The following is a 17,631-nucleotide window of genomic DNA, read 5'->3' as shown; positions in this document are numbered from 1 at the left end:
CCTGTACCCTCACCACTGGCATAGGGCACCTAGCTAGAGGGGTGACTGATGTATGCCAGGGCAGTGGTTTGTGGGCATGGCACACAGGGATGTATGCCATGTTGACTCTTCACTTTGTTCTCTACCAAGGCACTCAGTCTGCAAAGGCAGTGTGTGAGTGTCAGGGTACAGGGCCTCTGAGGGTGACACAATAAGTGCTGCAGCCCTTAGGGGCCTTCTCTGGTCAAAGTGCCCTGGGTACCTGTGGTACCATTTACCAGGGGCTGACAGGTGGCCAGAGATGTCAATTGGGTTTGTTTTTGGGGAAAGAACACAGGCCCTGGGAACCTGATTGGCAGGGACCCAGGGCACACCAAGAAAAAGCGCATCAGTAGTCTGGCAAAAAGTGGGGGGGTTACTGCAACAGAAACCCACTTTCCTACCTATATGTCATCACACTTTACTTCATCTCTACACAGTCCTACTGAGCAATCTCTGTACAAAGATGTAACCAGTGACAGCATGGGTCAAGTGACAGATTTGTTATCATGTCCTCACAAAGGTTAGCCTGGTCTGGTGGCCTAGGGGACTAATGCATCCACTGCAGGGACCTGTGTTGGACCTCATTGTCACAGGTTCAATTCCAGGTAGGTTCACTCAGCCTTTCATCCTTTCTAAGGTCGATAAAATGAGTACCATTGAGGTGGGTAACAATAACATTCTGTTATTCAGTGCCGAGGTGCCCCTTTGGGGGTGAACGTGTGCTTTACAAATACGCATGTTATGTTATGTCAGTGCCTGCTTATAAGATATCCCATGGGAACACTTCACAAGCATTTGGTTAATCGACGGAGATGAGGTATACAAAATACCTATTCAAGGAACAGATATTTTGTATACCTCATCTCCGCAGATTAATTCTGATTCTAGATAGACTAGATATGTGAACAGTTACAGTGCCCACAGAGGCCCAAGATCTTCCATCCTGTAGAGAAGTTGGGAGATAAGAGCTGTTTCATGTCTATGTGTCCAATCTAGTGCGTCTGACCTCTATGTAAAGACCTTACTCTTAACTGTAAAATCATACCCCAGCAGCCTGCTCCATATGTATGTCATCATCATTTAACACATTTTCTCCACAAGAAGGATATTCAGTTAAAGTCAATTCTTAATAAGGAACAGAGTGTTCTCAAGTGACATTACTGGTCATGTCTTTTAATTAGTCCATAATCCGCCATTAAGCAGTAACTCATCACCAAGATGGAACATTAAGAGCTGGTGGAATTGGCATGGATAAGAGAAGGACCCCTCAGTATATCACTAAGTAGTTTCCATTTGTCATGTTCCTTTTGGCAGTCACCAATATTCGAAGCATAACAGCATGGATACATAAATCAGAGTGTGAAACATGCAAATAGGCAGATAAAAATTCAGTGGGACTAACAAAATTTGCATCGCTGTGTACTATAACTGCCATTGTTTACACTAGAATAAAACTGAGAGACTGTGGTAGGAAGTGCTATTCAAAAAATGGAAAAGGTACTTGCCTGGTACTAGTTATCTATCACCGGTATCATTCACAGATTAACATGCTTGAATCATACCAGTCATCAGGCTCTGAATCTTTGTTAGCAAATATTTAAAAAGCAGTGTTGAAATAATCTAACATGCATCAACGCATATGTCTCAAACTCCTACCACTGACTTAGGGAGGCTTTTCCATAGTTCAAATTTTACATGCAGGAAAGAAAAACTCTACAAAAGTATTGGCTAAAGCCTAACTAGACTTGGAAAGCCTCACCTTTCAACTGTGTTCCCGATCTTTTGGCTTTGCCAATGCGATTCTGAACTAGCAAAAGGTAAAACATGATTGTTTGCAAAGCAAACCAGTAATGGCAAAATTATATAAATAACCAGTGTGATGAGTCATACGGCATGCCCACCTATGTTCTGTACTAGCCACAAAACTACAATCTAGGGGTTATCCATGCCAACTCATTAGGCGTTCTTTAAAACGTGCTTGGTATTGCCCTAGAGAAGTTCTACTTGAGCCCCAGTCATGTGCTATTAACACCCAGATACCTTTTGTCTCTCTAGCAATCAGGTGGGCAAAATTATCAAGAAAAATTGGGAAATTCTATGCAGTTATTCTATTTGTGAAGAATCAGTTATAACAATTAAAACAGTTCAGCAATGGTCGCACCAGCAATGTCATATATGCCATCCATAGCCCATGTGACTTGCTGAACATCGGAAAGACAACACAGATAGTCAAATCCAGGATCATACAACATAAGAGCGGGATCTGTTGCAAGATGGAAAATGCCCCCCGGTTTCTCCATTTTTGACATTTAACCATAATAAGTTGGATTTGACATGGCAGGTTATTGATCAACCAGCTCTTCCCTTGAGAGGGGGTTATTTGGGACAACTGTTACAATGTTGTGAGAGTCCTTAGATTAAAAGTTGTGATACAGTAAATATAAGACTCAATACCTTGGATGAATGTAAAAATGTGGCCTCATTATGATTACCATCATGTATTTACAACATTTTCTTTGACATATATACTGTTTCTTTCTCCGAGTGCTTCATTATTATGTAAAAACATAAGTGAATGTTTCCACTTAAAGGAAACTTGGCCTTAAACTTGGAATTTCATAAATATGTATTGATTGCTATGAGAACTGTGGGTATGAATATGTACTGATTATGACGTCTCAAATTTCTACAGTAAGGAATCTGTGCCTAGATCTCTCTGTCGGATAGAAGAGCTCTGCAATTAACCCCAGCGTCTGGGGAGGAAGGTGGGTACATGTGAATCTACAGCATAGCCTGAACGCCCAGGTATAGTAGAAGTGGATGAAAGGTTCAAAACAGCACAGTGTCCAGGATGGCTTCAATGAAAGAGAGCCACTGTGAAGGAGGCAAGTGCAACTTCGCCACATTGATCGAGACTCTACTAATGTTAAGAGACTGGAGGTGGTGCACAACTGTTTGAGGCAAGTCTGTCTTCAGTCATCACGGTAGGGAGCCAAAGGAGCGCACCGAGAACTGAAAGGGATTGTGGCTTACTTCAAACCGCATGTAGAGTCTGTGGAACTGCACAACGGGGGTGTGGAAATAGGTGTCGTGCAGATCCAACACAACCATCCAGTCTCCTGGATCCAGGGCAGACAGTACTTGAGTGAACATCTTGCACTTGTTCTTCTTGAGGAAGAAGTCCAGGTGGCAGAGATCTAAAGCAGGATGAAGTCGTTAGTTCTTCTTTGGCACCGGAAAGTAACAAGAGTAACCATTCCGGACTTCTAATGCCAGCATCCTCTCTATAGTTCCCTTCTACTAGTGAGCCTGAACATCTTGTTGGAGATGTCTGGAGGGGTGGGAGGGTAGGGTTTAGCCATGCTGGACGATTTTAAGCAGTAAACTGTACAAAGTGATGCTTTGTCATCCATGGAGGTAATAACGTAGCCGTCCCCTGACAAGGTGACAGGGCTCTGCCAAGGGCAAACTAAAGGGTTTTTGCATACGCTGAGGTGGTGTGCGGTGGATTGGGCAGTTCATTGCCCCATGGGGCCTGGACGTTGTCAGTCGGATATCAGACCTCTGCCTTGAAAGGTTTGGGAGGCCTGTTGTTGCTAAGGCAAGGTCTGATGTAAGGTCTTACGTGTCCTCTGCTGTAAGTCCCTTTCGGATACTGCTGCGGAAACTGCAGTGTGAGTTATGTCAGGCCGAGGAAGTGCACTGTTGCCTTTATGTCTTTGAAGAGCTCCAACACAGTGTCTGCCTTCTCTCCGAAGAGATGTGTGCCGTCAAAGGGCATGTCCACTAGTAATTGTTGGAATAGGGTTGGCACAGCTGATAGCCTCTTCCATAGCCACACAAGGAGCGAAAAGCGGATGAAGACATAGGGGTTCCAGTGAGGCCCAAAGACATGGCCGTGGCCCGCGAGTCTTTGAAGCGCTCCGGGGGCATCAGCCTTGTTTCCGAAGAGACAGAAGCCATCAAAGGGCATGTCCATGAGGTTAGTCTGGACATCCCATGAAAAACCAGACGTTCTCAACTGGGCGTGGGCGAAGAACGGCCACAGTCGTTGAAATCGCTCTGCCTAGAGAGTCCGTCATGTCCAAGCCACATCGGATGGCGAACTTAGCTGCGTTTCTCCCGTCTGAAATGGCTTGGGAGAGTGGGACCCCAGTCCTCCTCCGAGACTCTGGGCAGAGCCTGCGCAACCGTATCCCATATCGAATGGGAGAAATGGCCCAAAAGGCATGCGATGTTCGCTGACTTCAAAGCCAGACTCGGGGAAGAAAAAATCATCTCCCTGAAGTTCTCCAGTCTCTTGGATTCCCGGTGCGGAAGGGAACGTGCCACGAGAAGTGAAAGCCTGGACCACCAAGCTTTTGGGTGGTGGGGTGGGTGGTGAGAAAAAGTGGCTCCCCAGTGCTGGGCAGTGGTGGCGCGCGATCGTCCTATTCATAGGGGCCCCTGTGCTGGGCTTGGACCAGGTACCCAGAAGGACGTCTGTTAAGGCTTCTTTGAAAGGCAGTAGGAGTTCCGAGCTTGAGACCCCAAGCTGCAAGTCCTCTGTCAAGACGTTAGTCTTGACTGCCACTGTAGGAAGCTGTAGGTCAAGCACCTCCACAGCGAACACAAGCCCTACGCACCACCATGGCATAAGATGCTCCCTCCTCCATGGCCAGGGTAGGAGGGGAGAGCATGCTAGTGTCTGGGAGGGTGTCTAAACCACTGGCATCACCCAATTCCTTGTACCAGTCCATATCCTGTTGGTGCAGGATTTCTAAGGGATCCTGCTCCCCCTCCCAATCCTCTTCCTCCATCCCTAACCCTTCAGAATAAGGCAGGGTCAATGGCATGGAGCCGTATGGCTCCGACGACGGCAGTCTTGCATCGGAGGACGCCCAACTGACTCGTCGTCGGGAATGAGGATCAAGGAGGCGACGTCGGTGATGCAGAGGGCCACAGCGCCGGACGCAACGCCAGGGAAGGTTGCTGAAGAGGTGCGACTGGCATCGGACCAGACCTGGGAATAGGTCCAATCGGAGGCCGTGGTACCGGGGCCGGAGCCACCAGGCATGGGAACCATGGGGCCCCTCCATCATCTGAGCCTGCGGGGCCAGGAGGCGCGCTGGCAGGGTCAGGCCAACCAAATATGGCGCACATGGCATCATGAAAAACCCTTTCAGCTGGGCAGGGGTCGCTCCCGGCCTCGGAAAAGGAGGGAACGGGGAGCCGACCCAGACACCCGCTCCGCCGAGTGGGGCCTAGAATGCAGAGTGTTAGACCTGGCATCTTTGGCGTGGTTTTCCCTGACTTTTTGCCTCTACCACCTGTATTTTTGACGCTATGCTGGATTTCGTTTTTGCTGGTTTAGATGCTTTGGGCACTTTGCCACTGCTGATCAGTGTCAAAGTGCAAGTGCTCCCTAGGTAAATTGTTATTGGTTATCCATGATTGACATATTTGTTTCACCTGTCAGCCCCTAGTAAAGTGCACTGAGTGTGCCAGGGCAGGTGATTCAAATGCTACTAGTGGGCCTGAAGCACTGATTGTGCCACCCACAGGAGTAGCCCTAAAACGGTGTCACAGGCCTGCCACTGCAGTGCCTGGGTGCAGTTGCTAACTGCCATGCTGACCTGACCAGTGTCCACACTGGTCAGGCCTAACCCTTCCCTTTCTGTACACATTGGACACCCCTATGGAAGGCCCTAGGTACCCCCCTGGGCAGGGTGCAGAGTATGTGAAAGGTAGTGCATTTATTGGTGTAGGTGACATGCTCTGGTAGTGAATTACAGCCATTTTCGTGTTTCACTATTGAAAGGCTATCTTGCCCATAGGCTATAATGGGAAATGCTGAGTATAATGTTTACCTGCATATCTTCCCATATGAGCAAGATAGAAAGCTAAAGTCTGGTATCCCTGAATTCAGAATTTAATAACATCTTTTAGGAAGGATGGTTTTTAACCACTTCAGCGCTGCGCGGATTCCCGCGCGGTGCTGAAAGTTCCGAGCGCGGGCGGGGCCATGACGGAACGGTTCCGTCATAAGCACAGCTCAACCGACGTGCATGACGGAACCGTTCCGTCATCGGCGTCGAAGAGGTTAAATCCTGTGTGTGAAAACAGCACTTTTAGAAGGTGGCTGTTTTCCTTTTCTGCCCTTTCTGTGTGCCTTGGCCTGTTTGTGAATTGACTGTCTGGTTTGTGAGTGACAGGGACAGGGGTGGCTCCCAGAGGCTGGATGAGTCAGCCCAGGGCTGAATAGGGAAATTCCCCTGTACATAGGTGGGAGGAGTAGCACCTGGGCCTGAATAGGGCTGTGCCTGCCTTCCACAATGCTGGCTCCACCCCCTGCTGGGCGGCTGACAACCCTACCCCTCTCTCTCAAAGGAAAGAAGAAACCAAGTAAACAGAGTGCTCCAGGACTGGCCAGAACTGGTTCTGACTAGGCCAAGGCCCCTCTGCCTGCAGAGGACAAAGGATTTTGGGGTACAAGTATTGGGACCAAGACTACAGAAAATTAGATCATCCTGGAATCAAGAAGGAACCTCTGCCAAGGAGAAAGCTGGAAGACTGAAGAGGAAGGACTGTCCTGCTGTGTGTTTGTGGGCTAACCTGCAGTTGCTTTGCTGCCAAGGAGAGGGGAAGGACTTTGCTGTTGCTGTGTCCCCTTGCTTGAAGAGATCTCCAAGGGCCTGAGAAGAGCTGGCCTCCTGTTAAGAAGTCCCAGGAACAAAAGGACTTCACCCCCAGCTTCCCCCTGAACTCTGCTGAGTGAGTTCTGCCCTTCCTAGAGTGCTTGAGCCAACTGTGGGGCCTCTGAAAGTTGTGCCTGCTGTTGGGAAGCTGACCAAGAAGAAAGAAGCAAAGGATCTACACTTTTTCACGCACAGCCGGCTTAGCGAGAAAATTTCCGCACTCCGCTTGTTGGCGGGCAGAATTTTATCGCTGCGAACATCGCCACAGAGCCTGCTGCCGCTGAGCCGGATCATCGCTGGTGAAATCGTCGCCCCTCTCGTTAGCAGGCCGAATTTTGTTGCTGCGAACATCGTCGCAGAGCCAGGCCAGATCCCCGCTCCGCTCGTTAGCGGGCAGAATTTTATCCCTGCAAACTTCGTCGCAGAGCCTGCCGCCGCAGGGTGAGATCGTGGCAGAGCCAGCCAAGATCATCACACCGCTCGTTAGCGTACAGAATTTTAATCGCTGCGAACATCGTCGCAGAGCCAGCCAAAATCATCGCTGGTGAAATTGTCGCCCCGCTCATTAGCGGGCCGAATTTTGTTGCATCGTGCCTTAGCGAGTAAATTTCTACCGGAAAAGCTACGCCTTGGAATCCATACAAGTATCGCCTCACTCCCCATACAGACCGGATTCGTCGCCCACGCCCGCTGCGTGCAGCGGGCTTGCCGCCTCGCCTCCCCAGGGTCTCAGGACTGACACTGTTGCTTGTTTTCCGATGCCTGAGCGCCGCTAAGAACTTTTATTGCATCACCAGGTATTGTTGGCTAAAATTGACACTAAGGTGAATGATTTTGTCGCTAAGCTAAGAACTCTTTTTGAAACCATATTCTTGAACTGTGTATGTTGGATTTTTTCGTTTTGGTCTTGTGTAGTTGATTTAAAAGTACTTTATCTACACTGGTGTGGAGTCCATTTGTGGTGTTTTCACTGTGTTACTGTGAGTGTTGGTACAAATACTTTACACATTGCCTTTGATAAGCCTGTCTACTCGTGCCAAGCTACCAAGGGGGTGAGCAGGGTTTATCTAAAGAGTGTATCCCCCTTACCCAGACTAGAAGCAAGGGTCCCTATTTGGACAATGGTACCCACCCCTGCCAACTAGAGACCCCCAGATCTAATACCGAGGTTCTGCAGCCATGTTGCTTCGACTTCTTTTGTTTTTTGCGGTGCCTCATATCTGTCTTCGACAAAGAGGACTTAGATTTACTGGGTCAGTGCTCGGACCTTCCTCTCGACCGACACCTGGACCAGGATCCAGACCAATGAGGCGACCTCTGCGGTGCAGGACGCCGGGCCACGAGAAGCTTTAGGGACCGCTCCCTGAAAGCCTTCGACGCCATGGCCCGGCAGTCGGAGCACGACTCGGAGTTGTGGTCACGCTCCAGGCACCAAAGACCAACTAAATGAGGGGCCGTGACTGACATGGCGTGGTGACAGGCGCCGCACGGCTTGAACCCCGAAGTCTTCTTGCTCGACATGACTTCTAACACACCAACAAAAGTAGAAAAAAGTCTGTCAAAAATGACAGGGGGTAGCTGGTGTGGAAAGAAAAGAAATGACGTCAGTGCGTCGGAGTGGCGGCTATATTGACGACACAGACGTCACGACGACGAACACGACGCCGACTACGTCACGCAAAGTCGACCGGCGCTATCTACCGGTGCGCAGGGGTACTGCTAAGAAAAATCTTCCAGATCCAGCCTGACGCCTGGAAGTTCAAAGGTAAGGAATCTGCGGCTTGATGTTTCTATCAGATTGTTAGATGTTACTCGAAAACCCTTATCCAGGTGTGCTTTGGAAGCGCCACGCTGGGACCAACTGTCCTACTCAGAAAATTGGTGGTGTCTAGGTCTGATCTGATTTTGCTGTGTCCCAGACTTCCAAAATGACCTGTTGTCTCGAAGGTCTTCTGTGACCGTTGGCAAGAAGGTGGTCACTGTGTCCCACAATGCATGCAAGTCACACCCAAAGAAGCAACTTAAGTTTACAGACCTAAGGGGAAGACTAGCAGAAGAGAACATTAGTTATCCAAAAGCTTCCATACGTTTCGACCCGGTCTGGCAGGGTGGGTGGTAACGTGTTTGTCAGCTGGTGGATGCCTGCATTACCAGGTTCTCAGCCTTTTGGTGTTGAAAGAGGAAAGATGGGTCTCACAGCAGTCGCTCCATGCCTCTCAGCTATTTGACAGTTGACAGAAAGGCAAGACCGGGCTTTGTCGCTCAATGAACAGTAGTAAGGGATTCTAGACAGATCAGCCCTGGCTGCAGCACCTTGGTGAGCATGTTTGTCTTTACTTCCAACTTCAGCTGCTTGCCTGATAACCATGCCAATTGACATGGACCTTTCTGTAAAGGGCCATATGGTGAGTTTAGGCACTGTCTGGAGCTCTATCAAGAACACTGGTATCTTGCAGGTCAGAGAATAGAGTTTCGTCATTGTATAACCATAAGGTGTCATCACCATCATCTTCTTGCGGCTCCGTGTCAGTTAGTCTAAAATTCAGAGGAACCCATCTCAATCAAATTGAGTTTGTAAGAAAAATTAAGATGGAGGCAACTTTGGCTGAGATCGCGTCACATTCGCTAACAAGTCTGAAAAAACGATGATTGCTGCCGCCGTTGACACAGTGCCCCCGCGCAGGTCTCGGTGCCATAGGGAAAGTCAGAGCAGGTATCGGTCCCAGAGTCTGTGCAGGCTGCAAAACAGGGTCAAGAGGAACAGTCTGTGTCAGGGACGGATCTGCTGGCGGTAGCTTGACTGGAGGCCTCCTTGCATCCGCCTGGCCCGAAGATGCTCCAGAGGGTTCCAGTGGGGTAGCGAAAATTCACAGCATGGCACTCTCAAAGGCCTGGACTAGTAAACCTGGCCTAAATCAGGACTAAGGCTGGGATCAGTTCGGAGGCAGGAGATTGAGACCGCACTTTGACGTACTTTGTTGTCTGTTTGACTTCTACTGGTGTGAGTGGTGGAAAATGGGAAGCCATGTTTGGACTTCTTATACTTCTTTTTTTCAACTCACCTGAGGACTTGGAGTGTAACAATGGCCTCTCTCATGAATGGCCTTGGGGACAAGAAAACGTCTGTGTTCTTGACCTCAGCCTCGACCAGGCTGTCAGAGCTTTCCTACAGTGTTCGGTGACAGGTTGGCCTTGCGGTCCCAGATTTCCTTCGGATTCATCCAAGTGCACTAGCCACATGAATTCGGGTCATGCAAGGAGCTAAGCCACTAGAGACGGAACTCATGAGTGTCAGTTATTGACATCGGTTTGTGGCAATCCTTGCAGTGCTTACAACCTATCATTTTCAGAGGAGACATCAAAGGTACATTCAGATGAAAACAGTTAAAAATATCAGCTATCTTGACAAAAGTAACAAAATGGAGAACTGAGGGGCAAAAGCAGACCTAATACTGTTAAAAATGTAAGTTGTGCCAAAGTCCCTCACTGGTAAGTAGCCTAAGCCAGATTCAAGTCTCTTTCAGGTCAGTCATGAAAGTGATATATGAGGCTATCCACTGTCCTCAGTCATAAAAGTTGAAACTGGATGTGCCACACATTTGTATTAATCGTTGGATGAGCATTTCACAGCTGGCAAAGGAAACCCTGTGTGGGTGAAATATAATCTATAAAATAATGGCAAGTTTAAATATTGAACAGCATAATAATGAATATCTGATGGGTGCACCTGACACTTTGATTACGAAGAAAAATGTACTTGCCTTCGAAAAAGGGGGAGCCATCAGCATTGACTGTATGTTGTATGAGAAACCAGAACTACGCTGCAAAGTATTGCAACGTAGGGAGACAGAGATCCTCATGGACTTGGCACTAGAGTCTGCTGTGTCTAGTCCGAATTGTATAGCCTGTTTGGCCGTGGCATGGCCATCCCCATCATCAATGTAAAGTACCCTTGAAGATCTTCTGGCAGATTAGGATCCCTGCCTGTGCCGTTTATCAAAGGCCACAGATGTATAAGCCGAGAAGGCAGGTAGCGTTCAGGGATTTAAACCTGAACCTGGTGATCCTAGAGGTGAAGCATCAAGTGTGTCAGGTTGTGCAGATGGAGGAGGGATTGGAGGTGGTGGTGGTGGCTTTTGGCCCAGTAATTTTCGATACCGAGGCTTTCAGTGTGGAAACTAGTTTTTTGCTTGGTACTGAGGTAGATGTGGTCGGTTACGGACTTGATCCCAAAGGTCGATCTCGGTCTGAATAGGGCGATACCTACGGCTTGGCCCTTGTATCAGTTTTCGGTTCCAGGCACAAGGGCGGGCGTCCAAAACAGTCTTTTGGATCAGACTATGGCCCGAAGGCAGTGGTGGTCCGGCGATCTCTACACAAGAAAGTTTTGAGGCCTGCTTGGGTATTGGAGATGGGCCAGGGACCATGGTACTCGCGCACTGACCGGATGGAAGGCTAAACATCTCCATATTGATCTCCACGTCGGAGCTGGATTCATCAGAGGACAAGATTCCCCTCTTCGTCTTCTGTAGCTGGCTCCTCCTGGGTGTGCTCCTCCCCAAAAATGTCGGGAGTGTCATCTCCGCTTTTGCAAGACATTTCCCATCAACGAGCCCTTCAATCCCGTAGAGTTTTCTTGGACTGAAAGGACGTACGCATGTTGCATTCATCTTCAAGATGGTCCGGCAAAAGACACAAGTTGCACATAAGGTGTTGATCGGTGTGCATATATTTTGCGTGGCAACACGTGTGAAATATGAAGGGTGGGCGTTCCATCAGAAAGGCATCTTCAATGGAAACGAGTGTACGTAGGAGTAGGCCCAAGACAAGCGGCTTTGGCACAGTCTTATGCAGTGTCAGAAGGGTTGACTGTGGTGCCGGAGAGGCGATAAGCCTCCTGTGCAATGATAAAGACAATGGGGGGGGGGGGGGGGTCAACTGAGGCGGAGACGGCCATGGGATAGAAGTCGGGGTCGCAGTCCACGGTAACCGGAGGTAATGGCGAAAATGGTGCAAAGGGAGCTGAGCGTCAGACTTTAATCTTAGTAAGTCAAAGTCATTGGACCCCTTGAACAGTCAGCGCTCCAGAAGGGATCACTGATCTACTGAAGATGTTAAACATCACATTCAGGAACACCAATGGATCCGTCTCAGGAGCGGGAAACTCTGAGCTGAGCATACTGGGATGCAGCCTTGGAATCAGTGCCACAGACGGCAACAGCTCTGAGATCAGTGTCAGGTCAGAAGGAGCCACATGTACCGGGTCCTCCTTGGGGTCTTCTGCTGGTTCCTGTTCCGACGGCAGTTGACCAAAGCAAACGTTCTTAGTGACTTACTTTTCGACAGATGAGGACATCCAGACTCATGCCGCCTCTTTTCTTGTACTACGTCTGTGAGGATTTTGACGATGGAAGAGACTTCAGTGATCTCAACCTCTGCTTGGATTTGCAGCACACTCATCATTTGTGTCATGCCCTAGTCATAAATATATTGCCTACCCTTTCGTTAATTGCCTTGAAATACATCCACCTACATGACTAACCGGCCTTCACATCATGATATGATCCCAAAGACGGCTATTTTGGGGGTCTGTGAGGGCATCTGCCTATCACAGTTCCTACATGGTTTAAAACTGGACTGTTTGGGTGGAGACATTTTGAAAAGGGAAAACTAAACTTGAAGCAACAGAATATTAGAAATATAGCATGAAGTCGACAAATCCTGAGAACAGAAACAGCCCGAACAGCGGTGATGGCTTGGAAAAATGGAACAGACATCAGCACGCCGACTGGGAGCTTCATGGCTCCAGTGACATCACAGGGATGCCACATGTGTCCCAAAAATGGAGCAGGCACCCCATTACCTACGTGGGAGAGCTATCGAAGAGTGTGTCGATCAAGGCTGGGACCTAGAATATTCAAAAGATGAGGAATCTGCAGGATGAAGTATCCATCCAAAAGCCGAGCCTTGTGCAAAGATGCCCATGGTTTGCAAAAAATGATGCGAGTAAAAAAAAAAAAAAGCAACTCTGCAATCAAAGCAGTCCTAATGTGTTTGACAGGTCTACATTGAAAGCCGTATGTAAATATTTTCTTGTTAGATCAAAGAAATGTGAAAATGAGCATATGCAGCAACCAAGTCACAAGAAAGAAGGCATAATACCGTACCTGCACACTCACAACAATGACAAGTGAAGTTGCAACTGTAACAGCAAAGGACTGGTAGTCTGCTAACTGAATGCCATCATCCCTCGTAGCCTCAGCAAATACTCCGTAGGGGATGAAAAACATGAAAATAGAGGTGTAGATGCCTTGGGCGATGCAGATGAAGAATTCTCGCTTGTTGAAAAGGAGGTTCAGTTGTCCTGGCTCATATAGCTTGGGGTACTCCAGGCTACGTTGCTCTGGAACATCCTGAGGGTTAAAAGGAAGAACTATACGTTACGCTTATTTGAGAAGTAAAGAAGGTCCTGCTTTATGAGTCTGGTGTGAAGCAGTACAGAACATTTTATATCCCCGGGAAACAGCACATATGATTCGCACACCCAATGTCTTTTGAAGCTTTGACATTTAACAGAACCCAATAAACGGAGACCCAGATCAAGAACATATCATGCTAGACTAAGCTGTTTCATGCAGTTTTGGCCAATGATACTGAACAAAATCCTTCAGTTTGATGAGGAATAAAGATTTCTTCCTGGTGGACTTTGACAACAAAATAAACGTTTGTCTATCTAAAAAGAATTGGAATAAGTACTTTCAAAATCAAAGAGTGAGAAATGGGCTTAAACCTTATGGCTGAGATTATATCAAAATAATTCTCTCTGGAGCAAATGTCCTACCTCTGGAGATGCAATTTGAGTGCCCATAAGCAGAATATTTTCAGTACATTCCTAGATTGCTTATTTTGGCCATATAACAAAGCATCGAGTAACGACTTCAATAGTACTAGACAAAGTACCTCTTTAGCAGAATGCATAAGGGTGGAATTCCTTAAAGGTTATATCCACCGAGGGCCAAAACGGAAAGTTCTCTCAATGGAAATGTCTGTACTCAGTCCTAGAATTCTCCTATAACTTAACTTACCAAAAAGAATGAGAGTCTGTGACTGGTAATGGAAAAAGCCTGCAGATTGGTGTATTACACATGGCCCAGAAGAGGCACTTTGTTTTTTCTTTAGGTCTGGAGTTAGACAATATGTTTTTTGATTTTACTAAAATTATATGTGTAATATACTTGTTTATAAGGGCTTTCAAGCCAGTCCTCTTCATCTGCTGGCCTGGTATTGTCCCATTGTCATTTTCAATCTGGCCACTGCAGCTCTTGGCATGGATAATGGGCCAGCCGACTTCAGCCCATGGCTCACTTTGCTGTGAGTGATGTCATTCTGCTCTTTCAAAAGGAGCACATTCCCACAAAAAGGCGATCCATACAGCGCCAGAGGATACTAAGAAAATGTGTGTTCTCTGAGACAAAACAAAAATACATTTGTCATTAGACTTTAAAAAAAGAAATACTGGTGGTGGAAGCCACCTCAAACAAAAATGTTTCTTAAAAACCATGGCAAAATAAGAACGGACAATGCTAAAAGGCTGGAAGCTAATCCCAAACCTATTGGCTTTGCCATTACTTGGTATATAGATACACCTACACTCTAGTAGGCACACATCATATGCGGACACTCCAAAAAAATTGAAACCGCTCACAGTGGTAGATTACACAAGCACGGCACAGTTGGAGGCTTGATAGCAACATGACCGCAGAACAGTGCACCCTTTGATAGAGTGCATGTACTTCACAAGTGATCACCAAAATAAGTGCATTTCAAGTGCAGTACGTTCCCACCTGTTTTTACCAGGACAGAAACCTGTTCGAACACATTCTCACCTATTATTAGCAGGACAAACTCCCACTCAAAGGCATTCCATCTGTTTTTACCAAGACACTTACCTGATCAAAGACACCCATAGCAAGGACTGGCAGGGAGGTGTACACAATGTTATACAGGGTTATGAAGTACTGGTCGTAGACTGTCTGTTGAGAGAGGAAGAGAACCAAATATTTATACAGACGATTAATTATTGTAGGTACTGTGCAAAAAAGGAAGAAAGCAATTAGAAGGCAAACACAGATTACTGCTTATATACTGCCAGAAATAGGACAGATCATTTATGCTTCAACATGTCGATTGAGACAGTCTTAAAGGAGAGGCCTGCGGGGTGCAGGAAATGGACACAGCAGAGGATCTTTAAGATAAGTGCACTGCATGTGAATGATTCATTTGAAATGAAGATAGAAATTCGCTTCGGACTTCTATATTGTAACCTAGTGGGAGAGGCTTGCCAGAGAAGTGCATCTATATTCTTGCCCCTTGAAGAGATTACCACGCAGATGGAACAGTCAAGGATAGGGGTTCCCCACCACTTCTGCACCCAATGTTTTCATAGCAAATCAGGCTTTTGGTGGGTAATGGAGAGGGTCTGCTTCTGAAATAAGCCAGGACATAATGGACAGGCTAAAATAGCATTGCCAAGATTCCTTGAACTGATTCCTTATGAGAGACCACAGCCCATGAGTAAGAGACAACACTTTTTAAGATTTCAATAGGTAACGTGCAGACTGGGTGGGCATTGAAAGCAAATATACCCTTTCCCAGAAGAGTAGATCAGCGGGAGGATTTGGATTTTTTTTTTTTTTTTTTTTAAGGACAAGGAGAGCCAGGCTTGCCTATTTACACAAACTATCTCAGGGTATACCCCACGCTACTCTCAAATGTCACGATTTGCACCAAGTCACCATGTACCAACAGTATTGAGTGGGGGAGGACTATGTAATAAAGAGGATTCATTTACATCACTGCATGGACATTGCAGAGTCTATAAGGCCTAATCTATTTGGCTATTATATGGATCAGTTGAATACTAATTGCGCAAGGAGGATGGGGATGCTTCAGGCAGACCTATTAGTGGTATCAATGCCACCTCCAAGACAGAGGCAGGTGGTAGTTCAATCCTAGAGGTAACACCACATCGGCATCTCTGCTTTGTATCAAAGAAATAGTCCTTTCTGCAAAAGTCTATGTTTCTAGTGGGTGCTCTCCAAACTTTTAGAACTTGGGAAGTTGGAATACCAGATAAAACAGAAAGAGAAAGAGTGCAAGTATGAAAAGCTCAATATTCACTACTGATTGAAGATATGCAAAGGGGAAGGAGCAGAGATGGATAGGGTGTTATATCAAATGAAGCTTTAAGTGCCATGTAATTTGGTAATCTTGGGCTAGCCAAGGTTACCCCTGTCCTCCCTAAAGGACTCCCTGCAGGTAAACCCAATCCCCTTCACATGACTATTTTATAGGACATGGCAGAGAATCACATAATTGATGCCAATATACTGGCATGCGCATCTACTTCAGTTGGCCTGTCCCTTGCAGAAGTCGAATGTCGTTGAAAAGGCAGTAGCTCCAATGAGTTGTCTTAATCCTCAGTTGGAATGAAGAAATGTATTAAAACAGAGTGAAAGTGACAAAACTAAGTGTGAGTGAGTGAAGAGTAATATTGGCGAAATGGTTTGGGCTGACCATAGGCCAAAACAACCAGATTTTTAAAATTACAACAAAGAGCCAGGGGGACTCGTGGGAGGAATGGATGCTTGAATAGACGAGAAGAACATACAATTCATGGAAAACACTTTTGTTGACAGACATGAAACAGCATCATGCTGATGCTCTGACTGCTGACTCCATTCAGCTACTTGTAGATGCTGACAACTCAGTCGCAAACAGGCCTGAAAGCAATGGCAAGCTCTAGTGCTCCCTGCAGGGAAAGAATCCCAAGGGCTATGAATCCTTCCATCAAGACACGAGAGAACTGCAGACAATAACCATATCAATTTTTCTCCAAACAGGAGGGCTGCTTCAGGTGTGGCAAGAATGACCACATTAAGAAAGCCTGCCTAGAGAATTCAAATCTCGCTGATAGCAAGCTTGCATTTCAGCCAAGACCACTAAAGTGTTTCTGTGAAAGTCGCTACAGTGTATCTGGATGCAAGAGAAGCATACATCCAAGAGTCTCACAATGGTCCAGTATCTCTAGACTGTCTATGTAGATGGGCTGGGGGTCACTTGTTGGTTAAATAGAACCATGGGTTAAGAAATATTTGTAGAAGCCAATAAATACTTCCAAGGACAAGTAGATAAGGCCATGATGCTGATGTAAATTTTAGCTCACCCCTGTCATCGATGTGAAGGAAGAAATGTCTGGCACAAGTGCCCATTGTCCAGGTCGCTGCCATGCATCTTCTTCTGAAGTATCTGTGTGTGTAGAACCACTGATGTGGCCGGATAAAAGCAATGAACAGCTCAAAGTGCAGTTTCCTGCTTGAACTGTAACAGAACTTCAATTAAAAGCACAGAGGACATAACTGGTGTGATGACCTGAACTTTGTTCGAGGAATCTATCATTGAGCTCTTTTAACACCTAAAATGTAGAATACTCTTTCTGCTGGCATGGGTACATTTGACAAAAATAATGGAAAAGGGCATAACTGGTTGATTGTGAAAGCTGTTGCGGTTTTGGGGATTAATATTGTGCTGAATTCTAGGACCATGTGGCCATGGTAGTGCACTAAAACGCTTTGAAGGGAATATTAGTGAGTGTAATTACCCCAATGACCATCTTGACATAGGTACTCACTTCCAAGAGTGCCAAATTTCAACACTAATGTGATATTGCAGTTAAACGTAATATTTCATGATTAACACTCGATATTAGAGTTATATGTACGGTCAAACGTGCAAACAGGAACTTGGCCAAAGCAAGCTTGCTTTTCCATGTGTGGGCTGGTATATGCAAGGGCGGATATAGTCTTTTCACTCTTTGAGCAAGAGCCCAATAAAAAAGGCTTTGGAAAGTGACAGTTATTCATGAGTCCTTTGG

General features: G+C 46.6%; 1 protein-coding gene across 2 annotated transcripts in view; it reads right to left on the bottom strand.

The window, feature by feature from the left end:
* ATP8B2 (ATPase phospholipid transporting 8B2) overlaps positions 1 to 17,631 on the bottom strand; it is a 363,866-nt gene that overhangs the window by 38,067 nt on the left and 308,168 nt on the right. For both annotated transcript variants that reach the window (XM_085638856.1, XM_085638855.1), the window contains 2 exons: positions 14,648 to 14,731; positions 12,866 to 13,111 (listed from right to left, as the gene is read on the bottom strand). In XM_085638856.1, coding sequence (XP_085494982.1) covers positions 12,866 to 13,111; positions 14,648 to 14,731 — 330 coding nt within the window. The remainder of the gene's footprint in view (positions 1 to 12,865; positions 13,112 to 14,647; positions 14,732 to 17,631) is intronic.

The sequence above is a fragment of the Triturus cristatus genome, chromosome 12 (assembly GCF_964204655.1).
Source record: "Triturus cristatus chromosome 12, aTriCri1.1, whole genome shotgun sequence".
NCBI classification, from domain to species: domain Eukaryota; kingdom Metazoa; phylum Chordata; class Amphibia; order Caudata; family Salamandridae; genus Triturus; species Triturus cristatus.
Note: the sequence above shows the minus strand (reverse complement) of the source record. Positions and strands in the feature narration are given on the sequence as shown.